Source organism: Falco cherrug, chromosome 4, assembly GCF_023634085.1.
Source record: "Falco cherrug isolate bFalChe1 chromosome 4, bFalChe1.pri, whole genome shotgun sequence".
Lineage (NCBI taxonomy): Eukaryota > Metazoa > Chordata > Aves > Falconiformes > Falconidae > Falco > Falco cherrug.
Window position 1 is genome coordinate 15,905,266 of NC_073700.1, and position 12,409 is coordinate 15,917,674.

The following is a 12,409-nucleotide window of genomic DNA, read 5'->3' on the forward strand; positions in this document are numbered from 1 at the left end:
TTTCCAAGCCATCATGCAGCTTTGTAAGTCAGTACCCAAATGCCAATTTCTAGACAGTGTCCATCCAAGGGACAGCTGATTGCACAAAACCCTGAGATTTGCAGGAGCCAAGATAAGCAGCATCTGCTGTGATTGCACCATGGCTCGACCAAGGGTGGGCAGCCCTCTGCAGGGAGGGAAGGAAGGAGAACACCATCAGCAGGGAACGCTGCTCAGGCACTGAGGGAGGGCAGCGGCTCTGTGCAGCGAGGCTTTGCCTTGTGCTGCTGCAGATGGTGCCGAGGAAGAGACAGGCAGCCGTGCTACAGCTGCACAGAAGCTGAAAGTACCTGGCTATCAATTAAAGGAGACCAGCAGTTAAAAATGCACTAAAGGACAGAGCAATACATAATGCTTTTTGTGGCCTGTTTTAAGTAGGACAGAGCCAGTGCGGTGTCCAGCTGTACTGAAAACAGGTTTTGCAGACATGTAGTGCTGATCAACTGCTCTCTGTAAGTTTGATCACTTGGGATAATTATACAGCACAGGACTTCTGGAGCTGGTCAGGACACATTTTCAGCCAGACCCATCACTGAAACAGGGATGTATTGTGCCTGTTTTTAAGCAGCTTCCTCTTCCTGACCAATAGTCTTAGCTGAGCAGATTACACTGCTCTTACATTCTAAAACACAGCTCACACCATCTTGAAAACTTTCTCCAAGAGCATCTGTTCGGTGAAGCTGTGATAAACTGATGATCCCTTAGCAATTTCTTTTCTGATAAGAGATGTAAATTACTCTCAGCTTCCTTCCTGTACAGAGAATGATGGAGCAGTAACTACTAGGCTGGTTTAATAGAATTAATCCAGAGATAATTTGTACTTTCCTTACACAGAAGCAGCTGCTGTCATTTTTTATAGAGTTAAAATTCTCTTCAGTTTTAGTATCTGATTTTGGTCCCCTCTTAGATTCCACTTCTAGAGAAGTATTTTATGTAGGCAATTCAAAATCTTCACCTTTTATGACAGAATAGCTCTAGGGAGAAAGAGAAATGGTTTGCACAAAGGCTAGCAAAAAAGTAAGCAACACTGCTCATACAAATCACAAGCATTGATTTCCTTCAAAAACAGAAGCCCTTTCCTTCTGAGAAAAGCTATGAAAGGCAGCATTAAGGGCTGCATAAAAAGAGGTGCAAAAAGACAGACATGCATAATTATTCTTTTGCACAATTGTGAACAATGCTTCACGTTCCTTGGTATCATCTAGTTTTGTAGATGTACATCCTCCTCCATCCCCCTTTGCTTTACAGCACTTGTCATACCAAACAGAAAAGACAAGACCGCTGCTGAAAATCCCAAAGTCATTTAGACACAATGCAAAAGCTTCAGCAGGAGCTGAATGTGCTGCCCGGTTTTGTCTTGGTATTTTTCATAGGGAGCATGCAACATTTCGTTTATATTGTGTCATCTCCTCTGGTTTAAAGCACACTGTTTGAAAGTATCAGGAAGATATTCTCCAGCTTAAAGGAAGGGTGATCTTCCCTGTAATCAAGCTATAGGATACACCATGGTGTAGGGGTTGCCATGGTTGCATGTTCAGACCCTGAACCTCACAAACCTTGTGATGTACCAGACATCAGATGGAAGAAGCCTTGCACTTCCCTTTGATAAAGGCGAAGTGCTGTTTGATAAAGGACAATTCATTAGCTCAGAATTTGACCCCATCTGTAAGAGTGAGAACAGAGATTCATATGAATATTATATTGTCTCTCCTTACCTCGTAGTAGCTCTGGACAGCGTTTATAAATGCTTCATCTGCCACAATCTGGGTTTCTCCATTGAGAAAGGCCTGGAAACGATCTTTGATTGTCTGGAGTTGCTGCTTACTTATCTGCAAAACATGCCAAAAGGAGAAAATTGGTTAAAAAAGGTTTACGTATGAGGAAAAAAAAACCCACTAATTCTTCTGTGCTATCTTATTGGGGTGTTTATGATGTGCACTTCTGCTCTCCTTTGGGGACAGCAGCAACAGACGAGGAGTCAGCCACGCGTGGGTATGCACACACGCACTCTTCACCCTGGGAAGTTCATTCGAGAGTCAGAAGCACCTAAAGTCACCCTGAACATAATTTCTAAACAGCTTTGCCACTACACACCACCACAAGACTTTTACCACTTCAGGTATACCCAAGTCAAATGGAAGCTGCTGTGTGCATGCTGGGAAGAGACTGTTCTAGTGCAATCGTTTTCCCGTTCAGCCTCTCCTCCCCTTCCCAAGACGAGGTTTCATCACTGAACAGGAAGCCTTACGAGCTGGCTTTCATCAGCACTCTAGGGTCTCGGTCTTACCTCATTTGTTTTTGTTTTTTTCCCCTTGCTCATTTCTTTTGGCTTGTCACATATAAAACACCGGTCAGGACCAGTGGTGAAAGAATTTAATGCCATTTAATGCTGAAGAAATTGTATCAGGGCAAACCTGTTCTCCTTATCATTGCAAGGACTCTCTCTGCTGTCTCTTTGCTGCTCAAAAGTTTCTGTCTAGCGTACAGCTGGTAAAACTCACAAGACTGTTCTAATTTTGGAACAATGACATCAATAGAAAGTTTACAAGGGTTTATTCCAGCCTTGTAAGATAACATGCCATTATTTTGCCAACTTATCTGTCAGTTTGAGAACAGATATAGCTAAACCCCCCCACCTTTTCAGCTTGCAGCGCAGACAAAGTCACAGCGGGCACATAAGTCACGAACCAGCAATGCCAGCATAACATCTTAAGAGGCAGGGAACACTCATGCTGAAGGGCTGCAGGGATTTAAATGTAGTTGTGCCTATCACAGTCCTTATCACAGGACTACTTCAGGGTTTGAGGATAAGAATTAATTTAGACAAAAGAAAGCAAAAAAGATGTATATACAACAACCACAGATTTAAAGGGAAAAAAGAGCAGGTACGGATTAGGCTGACTATTTAATAATAACCAAAAGGTCTAGAGAAGACTGATTTTTTTCTCACTTGTGTGTCAGCAGAAGAAACCTGCCCATTAGAATGGAAGAGAAAAATAAAATTAATGTCTCTAAGTGTCTAAATGGCTTTGAATAAAGTACCAAAAACTATAGCGATACAAACAACTAGAGTATAATGAAGCCTAGTAAACACAGATAGTGATAAAAAACAGGAGAGGGACCAATTGGAAAATGTAACGATAAATATCGCTAGATCTGGAATGATGCACCATGCAGGGTGTTTAGGGACTACAGTAACGAACATCATGAATACTGGTAATTAATTCTACAACATCACACTGAGAAGGGTTAGTGAGCAATGGCAATTTGATATGATAATCTGGGAATAGTTTATCCTGGTGCTTATGGAGAGGTGTTCACCAAAGTGACATAAAGCAAGTTTCAGTATGCTCTGCTTCGGAAAACATGGAAGAGCTTTCACCACCCCTGTGGATGCTGGAAAGACAAGTTGTTCTCACCTCGAAAACAGCAGCCCAGACTTCACAGGGTCTGACGCATGCAGCAAGGCTCAGCATCACAGGGCCGTACCAAGGACCATCCCTCTAACCTGACCCACCTCAGCTTTGGGCACCATCTACAATGACCGCCGTGGAAGAGTACTGCCAAAAGCTCCTGCCTTTAAGGCTGGCAGGATCTAGGTTTTGGCTCTAAGAGTCCATCTGCCATGCCAGGCATCTAAAACCCTTTGTGGTGTTTGCCAGTAGCACCCTAGACATCACAAGCCCTTGGGCAATATGCACAGCAGCAAACATAAAGCAGGCTCCAAACCTATCTGAGCTGATGGAAGCTCCTGACAGAACTGAAAAGAAAACTGGGTCAGCGATAAGAGGAGCCAGAGACAATGTAGTGATCAAGTGGGAGACACCTGTGGGAAGGCACTAGGTCTGTTTTTATTAAGCATTTAATTATCTGGAAGAAAAGAAAAGCAAGATGTTAATTAAATGCATTGATGATTTTGTATTAGCAACCGTTGTGAATGTCAGGCAGGAATGATAGGGTGATAGAGGTCGTAAGAAACCCAGAAAAGAAACAAGAAAAGTACCGGTAACATTGGAATCAGGGTGTTGAGGCACAAGGAAATACCTATTAAGAGCGCAGATACTCTGAGCCAAGATGCTAAAATCCCAAATGAAAAGCCATGTGCATGGCATTTTTATAATTTCTTTTTCCAAGTTATTTCTTAGGACAACCTCCAGAAGTCCTTCCTTGTTCAATTCCTGTAATGCTACCTAGCAGCAATATTTTATGCTTCTTCCTCAATATTGAATGGGCTACCTTCAAAATGAATGATGCTTCTTGAAATTCCTAGAAAATCCCAATATGCAGCTCACACGTGAGCTCCTGGGGGCTGTGGAAATGAATCATCGGATTTGCCTCTACTGAAGTGCCAGTTTCCTCCTCCTCGTCCTCCAAGCTCTATACAAGTATTTTCCCTGTCCAGGGAAAAGGAGATCCTCCCTGATCACACCAGGCTGCAGCATGGCCCAGTCCTTGGCTAACGGGACACCGGGTCTTCCATCCCCACCAGACCGTGAAACAGCACTGGTGTATCGATCTCTGTCCGTGCCACTGTTAAAGACACTGTCAACCTGAGCCAAAATTAAACTGCTTTCATATTAAATTTAGCTTCTGCAGCACAGCAGCAGAATCCTGGTGCAGAAAGTCAGCAGCAGCAAGGGAGCAGAGGGGACCAGACCTGCAGGTCAACAAAACCTGCCTAACATGCTCCACCACCCATTTCACACCCCTTCCCCTCCCCATCAGGCACCCAGGGCATTGCTGCCAAAACCCACAAATGCCTCTCGGGCTGCCAGGAGCCAGCACCTCCCCGACAGAGGCTGGGCCAGGGCAGGGGAACAGCTTCAGCCCCAACGCCACACACCAAAGCCTTTAAGCAGGGCCAAGCAATGCCACCGATCCATCCACAGGCTCAGAGGTGTTACTTTATCTTTCCTTATTAGGGGTACCAGTGATCAGCTAAAACCCCATATATACAATAAAATCATAGAATGGTTTGGGTTGGAAGGGACTTTCAAGATCACCTAGTTCCATCCCCCTGCCACGGGCAGGGACACCTTCCACCAGCCCAGGCTGCTCCCAGCCCCGTCCAGCCTGGCCTTGGGCACTGCCAGGGATGGGGCACCCACAGCTGCTCTGGGCAGCCTGTGCCAGCGCCTCGCCGCCCTCACAGGGAAGAACTTCTTCCTAATATCTAATCTAAATCCTCTTTCAGTTTAAAGCCATCACCCCTTGTCCTATCGCTGCCTGCCCTTGTAAAAAGCCCCTCTCCAGCTTCCTTGTCAGGTACTGGACGGCTGCTCTAAGGTCTGCCCAGAGCCTTCTCTTCTCCAGGCTGAACGACCCCAACCCCTCAGCCTGTCTTTGTGGGAGAGGTTCTCCAGCCCTCTGATCACCTTAAAGCAAGCCAACAGCTTTTGCAGATCCAGTAAGGTCACGAACAGGCCAATACAAACCACTTCTCAGTTACCTTCCACAGCGTGCTTACAACTAGCAGAAAACAACAGACTTACTTCCCCTTGTAAGCACATCAATACAGTACCACAGTCTTTCCACCAGCTATGGCAGGAGGTGAGACCCTGGTGGGTTGCAAGCCCAGCGGGTGTTGAGGTGGGGGGCAGAGTCTCGCTGCCTCTGGTGCAAATACAAATCCAGATCCTGTCTCACAGCAGAGAAGCAGAGGGCTGGGAGTAACGGGAGTACTGCGGGGGGCAGAAGAGGTTTATTCTTTTCACCTTCCCTCACTTTTCCAACCATCACTGTTTTTCCCCGCAACTGCTTTCAGCGTGTGGCAGGTGTTAAAGAAATAACAGTCGTTTCTGCGTTCGACAGAGATTGCAGCACACCCTGCTTGCCTACAGCAACTCTGGACCCCAGCGAACTCTCCTAAGTTAATGCTGTGGTGTGTTTATGCAGCAGAGTGTTTCACAGCTTTTATCTAAAGCATGTGAGTACTTAAGTTGCCAGATATACACATGCATATTAAAAATGTAATTAAGTCAGTGATGATGAACTCCTGGCACAGGTATCAGGCAGGGTACCTATGGAGCTTTGGCCTGGCATCCCTAGTGAATTGAATGGCTTTTGATAAGAAGGTTAGCAGAGGTCTTCTCCATAATGGACTAAATTATAGGGATGAGCTTAGCAGTGACTAGATTGAGCCATCCAAACGCTTCCTACCTTCCTGGTCTAGAAAAAACTGCAGACCCAGCACAACTTAGTGACCTCAGAAACAGGATGGAATAATTTCTGGCACGTGCCATGTCCCCACCATGGTCACCAGCAGAGCAGAGGCAATATCTTGCATTTGCTTGATGCAGATCTCGGCAAACAGTGCACCAGCCTCCTTGAGACAAACACATATTCTGACTCAGAGCCAAACACAAACGTGAACACACAGAGCCACAGCACCTTCTCCAGAGCTGTTCCAGCCAGCAAGCATCTAGCACCATCTCTGCACACTGTCTCCAGTCCCCTTCGCCTACATCAGGGAGCACAAGCATGGCAAAGAGGAACAGTTTGCCACATTAAAGTTCCCTGAAAAAAGTTACACAACACAGTGTGCCTCACTGATCCATCCTCTCCCCAAAATGCTTTTCTGTGTCTGAGCAGGCAAGAATAAGTACGGGCACACTCGCTCCTTAAGGCCTGCACTGCACAGTCATGCAATGCTGGTTGGGTTTGGGTTTTGTACGGCACACTGCATCGCCGATGGGCTTAAAGCAGAGTCTCAGATTTACGTGCTTTGAACTTCAAAGAATTACAACAATTTCTGCAGACTTTCACTTTCAAATCTGCATGTGTGAAGAAAACAAGATGACTTGCACTCACAGGACAGTTGTCTTTCCAAGTTTTGTATGATGCACACCAACAGTATTAAACAGAATCATAGAATCATTCAGGCTGGAAAAGACCTTGGAGATCATCAAGCCCAACCCTTAACCCAGCACTGCCAAGCCCACCACTAACCCATGTCCCAAAGCACCACATCTATGTGTTTTTTAAACACCCCTAGGGATGGTGGTTCCACCACCTCCCTGGGCAGCCTGTTCCAGTGCTTCACCACTGTTTCAGTGAAGACATTTTTCCTGTTATCCAACTTAAACCTCCCCTGGTGCAACTTGAGGCTGTTCCCTCTTGATCTGTCACTAGTTATCTAAGAGAAGAGACTGACCCCCACCTCACTACACCCTCCTTTCAGGTAATTGTAGAGAGTGATAAGGTCCCCCCGATCCTCCTTTTCTCCAGGCTCAACACCCCCAGTTCCCGCAGCCGCTCCTCATCAGACTTGTTCTCCAGACCCTCCCCCAGCTGTCTGAGAGCCACAGATGACATGCCCCGAGAGCCAGTAGAAAGGAAATTTTCACAAGAATTGATAAGAATTCCTGTGTAAAGTTGTGGTGAGGGTGGTCCAGCAGAGACAGGGGCCTTGCAAATTTTCACAACCTCATTTGCATGAACATGATCTGGTGTGGGAGGGAGCTCTGCTTTGAGCAGGGAAACAGGGTCAGAGACCTCCAGAAGTCCCTTGCAATCTACCTTATTCTATGACGGTACCATATCCAACAGAAGATTTGCAAGGAGAGGCTATCCTAGGCTGTAAATTGCTAAATGTTTTAGGGCTCACCACTGTCAGTGACAGGCTACAGAATAAACCATCCACAGCTGTACGTGTACTCAAACCAGCTAATCAAGCCACATCCATCAATGTGACAGCTGCTGGAAGAGCAGCCAGATTTGAATGCTGTAGGAGGAGGTTTTCAAGCAAAAGGCACCTCTGTTATAAGAGGTGACCCCCTTTACTGCCATGCTTGAACACCTCTGATCGAGGACTGGGTGTTTGGGTGCACCGATGCCTCACGGTGCCCTTGCACCCAGCATATCCCACTGGAAGGGTCTGCCCTTCAGCCACGATGTGAGGATGCGCAGGTGCTGCACGCTGGTCCTTGATGGCTCAGCCCATCAGTAACACTTGTGTGTCCAAGGGATTCATCGGTTCAGCTGAGGACCGCAGGTAATTCCCAGGGGAAGCACCTCTGCCTAGGGAGACCAGCTTACAGCACAGACCAAGAGCAGCACAGAGCTTTTCCTCCTTAGCGCACTTGCTGTGCAGCTACCACTGCAAAAAGGAATATTTAACTGCTCACAGCAGTGTTCTGGGTTTGGTTGTGTAACATCCAATAAATATTTTATTACTCCTTAGCATCAGGTGATTTAGGAAAAAGCTAAACCAACCAAACGAGCATCCCTCATCATCACTGCTTCCACAGTCAGAAAACCAGCCACAATATAATCAACGTGGAAGGAGGGAAAGGGGAGGGGGGGGGGGGGGGGGGGGGGTGCGGGGGGAGGCGCAGAGCAGCTGAGAACTGGCCATGGGGGAGAGGCCAGAGGCTCCAGCAGCGGGCATGAGACTATAAAAAAAACCCAAACAACCAGCCAGGCTATTTTGCACTGGGAAAATGCATCAGGTTCTCCCTGCACCGATGCTGCCCTCCCCCCAGCGCGGGGAGGACTCACATCCCCAAATTTGGGGGTTTAATTGCAAACTCTCCTGGGCAGACGCGGCTGCTTTGCAAATGGCTGAACATCACTGGCTTTTTACTGTGACCAGTATTCACTGCCAGTCTCAGGGAACTTTTCCCAGCTGCTTAACAGTGCATTTTACAGTTGTTTCAGAGAAGTTTGATATTTGTTACCAGAAGAGCTCCTTGTGCTTTGGTTTCTGATAGCCACAATACATCTCTACAGGGATACCAAGCTAGCACATCCTTTTCCCTTACAGTCTGACCATACGTGGATCATTGTGCCCACACCCACTGATCTACCGCTGTCTGTACAATTCCCTCTTCATATGGACTTGATTTTTTGCCTCCCTGCTCCGTCCCTGATTTACAGGCCCTGGTGCATCCACACTGCCCACTCTCTCTCCAGCCACACTCATCCTTTGCATCCAGCAAACAAGAAAAACACCAGTCACGTCCCCAGCCACCAACCCTGGTACCACCTCCTCCTCTCTCAAAAAGGATGCCCAGTTGATTTGCTGCAGAGAAAACTGTGCCATCACCATGCCTGGGTTTGCACACACAGGGCAGTAAAGGGCATGCACAACCCCGTCTGCCTGCAGCAGCTCATGCCCTGCCTGCTCAGCCCACCTGTGATGTTGGGGATGGGTCACAGTGATGGGGACCCTCCAAAGAGCAACACTCCTACATACCCACCTGCCCCACACTCAGAAATCAGGCGGCGTTCAGGCACAAGCAACGCAAGGAGCCCCCGGGTCCTTACACATCAGCCCAGCACTGATATACAGCTCAGACTACACCACCCTCTCACTCCAGCAGCCCGACAATACATAAATAGTATTTCCTGACCCAATGGTAAATGTCTGCTTCAGCAACGTGACCAAAGGGGTGAGAAAACCCAAGAGAGCTGCCTGCAAAGGAAGGCAGGCCCCTCCGCTGCCCAGCCGCAGAGCTACTGCCCAGCGCCCTACCACAGCATCAGCTCCAACCCTTGCCAGGACCTCTCGCTACCTCTGTTATTGCAAGCAAACTCCAGCAGCTCTGCAGCACCAGCAGCGAGTGCTGAATGATTTTGGCACTTGCTGGAACACTTTTTCTTTAAAAAGGCTCAAGTATTGCTGGATAAGTAATGGTAAGGTAAAACATAAATCCCTTTGGTTAGGCCAGTTGCAGGCACAGAGCCTCTAGATCAAGCAGAGCAATCTCTCCTTTCCACTACCAGACTAGCTCCAGTAGCAGGTTTATCAGAAGAGACAAAGCACGGGCTCCGAGTCGCTCTCTTTGAAACACATGGATGCTCTTTTTTGTCCTCTCAGACCCTGAGTGCATTCTTTTCCTGTGATTCACTCTGCCAGCTAGGCACACTTCTTTGGCATATGTGAAAGACCTAAAACGTTATTAAGGCTGCTCCTACACCATGATGCACAATGCTAAAAAAGGAAAGCAAAGCCAGGATTTGGGACTGGACCTTTGCCATGATGACTTTCTCCTTAGTTCTTTCTAAGCTACACCTTCCTTCTGCAAGCTGCCACCACAGGGCAAGCCTATATGTAGACACATCAAAAGATGCCTTGCCACCGCCAGCATCACTTGCTACATCTGTTTGTACTAGTTGTGTCCATCCAGTGCTCACATGATAACCCTGCATCTCTCCCCTGAAAAGGGTTCCATTTTCCATTAAGATCAACCACACTTATTAGAAAAAGCAGCTCTGACACCATCAGGAACTTCTACTTTTGTCTGCAAGTTTCCTTCTCCTGCCATCTCTCTTCTGGCTGGTCCCTCCTCTGCAGCTGGTGTGCAAGTCAATAACCCCAAGATGGAGCCACCTGACAAGAGCACAGAAAATTTGGAACTTCTCCCAACTTTGATCTTATTTTACCTAAGCAAGCCATTAGCAGAGTGAGTTTGCAATAGATCTAACAGACTAAGCTAGCCCTGCTGGGTATTTTTCTGTGTATGATCAAACAGATACGTGCCCTTATTTTTTTACTGATTAATAAAAATATGACTTTGATCTCAGAAGAATGGAGAAACCAGCACAAAATACAAGCAAGAAATAGCAATGATGAAATACTAGGCCAGTGACTGAGCATGGGCTGAAGGGCGACTGCTACTCTAAGAAACCTCCCTGGTGACTCGTGCTGTGACAGGAGTCTCGCCTGGTGAGCTCTGCTGGGTAAAACACATCATCATGATGTGGCAGCTTTCAGCAGAAAGCCCAGCGTCATCCTGCCTGTGGTAAACATAGCTGCTCTGTTAATAAAACAGAAAAAAACCTTATAAAAATACTAACAGAAATACAGCTAGCAAATAAAACCAGGAGGCAAACAGAATGGAGGCTGTCTAGGATGGGCAATTTGACATGCAAAGCACCCCAACACCAGATGCCCCAAAGGCAGAAGACAAATCCCTTTATTTCCCTGAGGTGCCCTCCAGGCTGGGCTCTGCAGCTGGCTTCTCTCCTCCTCCTCCTCTCTCCCCGGCCCAAACACCTTATTTGCTCCCTCCCAGTCTCCCTCTGGTTAACCCCAAGTCTCAAGGGCCACTAACACAACCACTTACACAGCCTCCCCTGGAAAATCCTGCCAGCAAGGACCTTGGTCAGAGGTGCAGGTCAAGGCATGCTTGCCCTGACTGCCGCAGGAGCAAATGCAACAGAAACAGCTTGGCCTACCCTTTTACTCCAACAGTGCAGTACATGCAGTAGGTACAGTCCATTGCTGCTCTGAGACCTCCAAAAATACTTAGCCCAGGAAAAAGGATTAAGGGAAGATCTTCCTTCTCCTCTTGAGCCTTACAGGCAAGTCTTGGAAAGTAACATTTTCACCCCTTCTTTTTCTTTTAGGTGGAAAGCACCACATAGTCTCTTGAAGCTTGTGAATGTTGACGTGATGCAGCTTCGGAGATGACTACCTCGTGTATTTTCATGTCTCAAGACCACAGGGCACGGTGGAAGGGCATGGTGTGGAGCTGGAGAACATCACAGGTCATCTCCCATGAGTCCCCCCATGCTGTGTTACTTGGAAGAGTCAGGGATAGGTTGGGCTATGAACCTACTAGAATTTATATTTCAGAATATTTTGAGGACAACTTCCAGGACTTAGATGTCTCACAACCTGACGAGTAAAAAAAATCAGTTTGCGGTATGGGTGCTGCACATCTATTGTCCACTGGCCACAAAGCCCTGAGCCTCCTGCTCTATCGCTGAGCCAGGCATATAAAATCTCTCAGTTCAATTATCAGCAATAGATAGCTAACACTGTATATATTTAAGAATAGAGTTTTGTGAAAAATCTTCTAAAAGTGCTGCAAAGGTACATTTGCAAATGGTGCCCTGGTGCCTAAAGGAAAGAACTGGTTAGAGGTGAATGGTTTTACTCAGCTGATTAATGTGGCCAGAGCCTCTTCATCCAGTGACACCCTGCCAGCCCCTCCTGAGGAGCAACTAACAGTGGAGAACCTCTTCCCACCACCCCGGTGGTCAGTGTTACTTGGACAGTACAGTGCTCTGAAGATCAGTAACCCTCATCGCTGCTGATATTACCCAAGCGTCTCTGTTCTTGGACTACTTTAGAGGCTAGACAAGGCTTGGTATAGCCTGGGTTTGGAGATCCCAAACTGAGGGATCCAAACTGATTTAGCTGAGGACAGCTAAATATCCATAAACTGAACCCGAAAAGCGGGTGAGGTGTGGGGTGGGAACACAAGCTGGTCTGTGCTGGTGGGACCCAGGACCCAGGCAAGTCCTTGCTCTCCAACAGCCCAGTTGTCTGCTCCTTCTGTGCTGCATCTCCTATTTGTGAAAGGGAATAACAGCACTTCACTTCTCTCCAGAAGTGGCTTACATGCACAAAAAGACTGAG

The 12,409-nt window shown here is 47.2% G+C and overlaps 1 protein-coding gene across 17 annotated transcripts in view; it reads right to left on the reverse strand.

Annotated features, from left to right (window-relative positions):
- CADPS (calcium dependent secretion activator) overlaps window positions 1-12,409 on the reverse strand; it is a 220,832-nt gene that overhangs the window by 175,226 nt on the left and 33,197 nt on the right. For all 17 annotated transcript variants that reach the window (XM_055707676.1, XM_055707675.1, XM_055707678.1 and 14 more), the window contains exon 2: window positions 1,755-1,868. In XM_055707676.1, coding sequence (XP_055563651.1) covers window positions 1,755-1,868 — 114 coding nt within the window. The remainder of the gene's footprint in view (window positions 1-1,754; window positions 1,869-12,409) is intronic.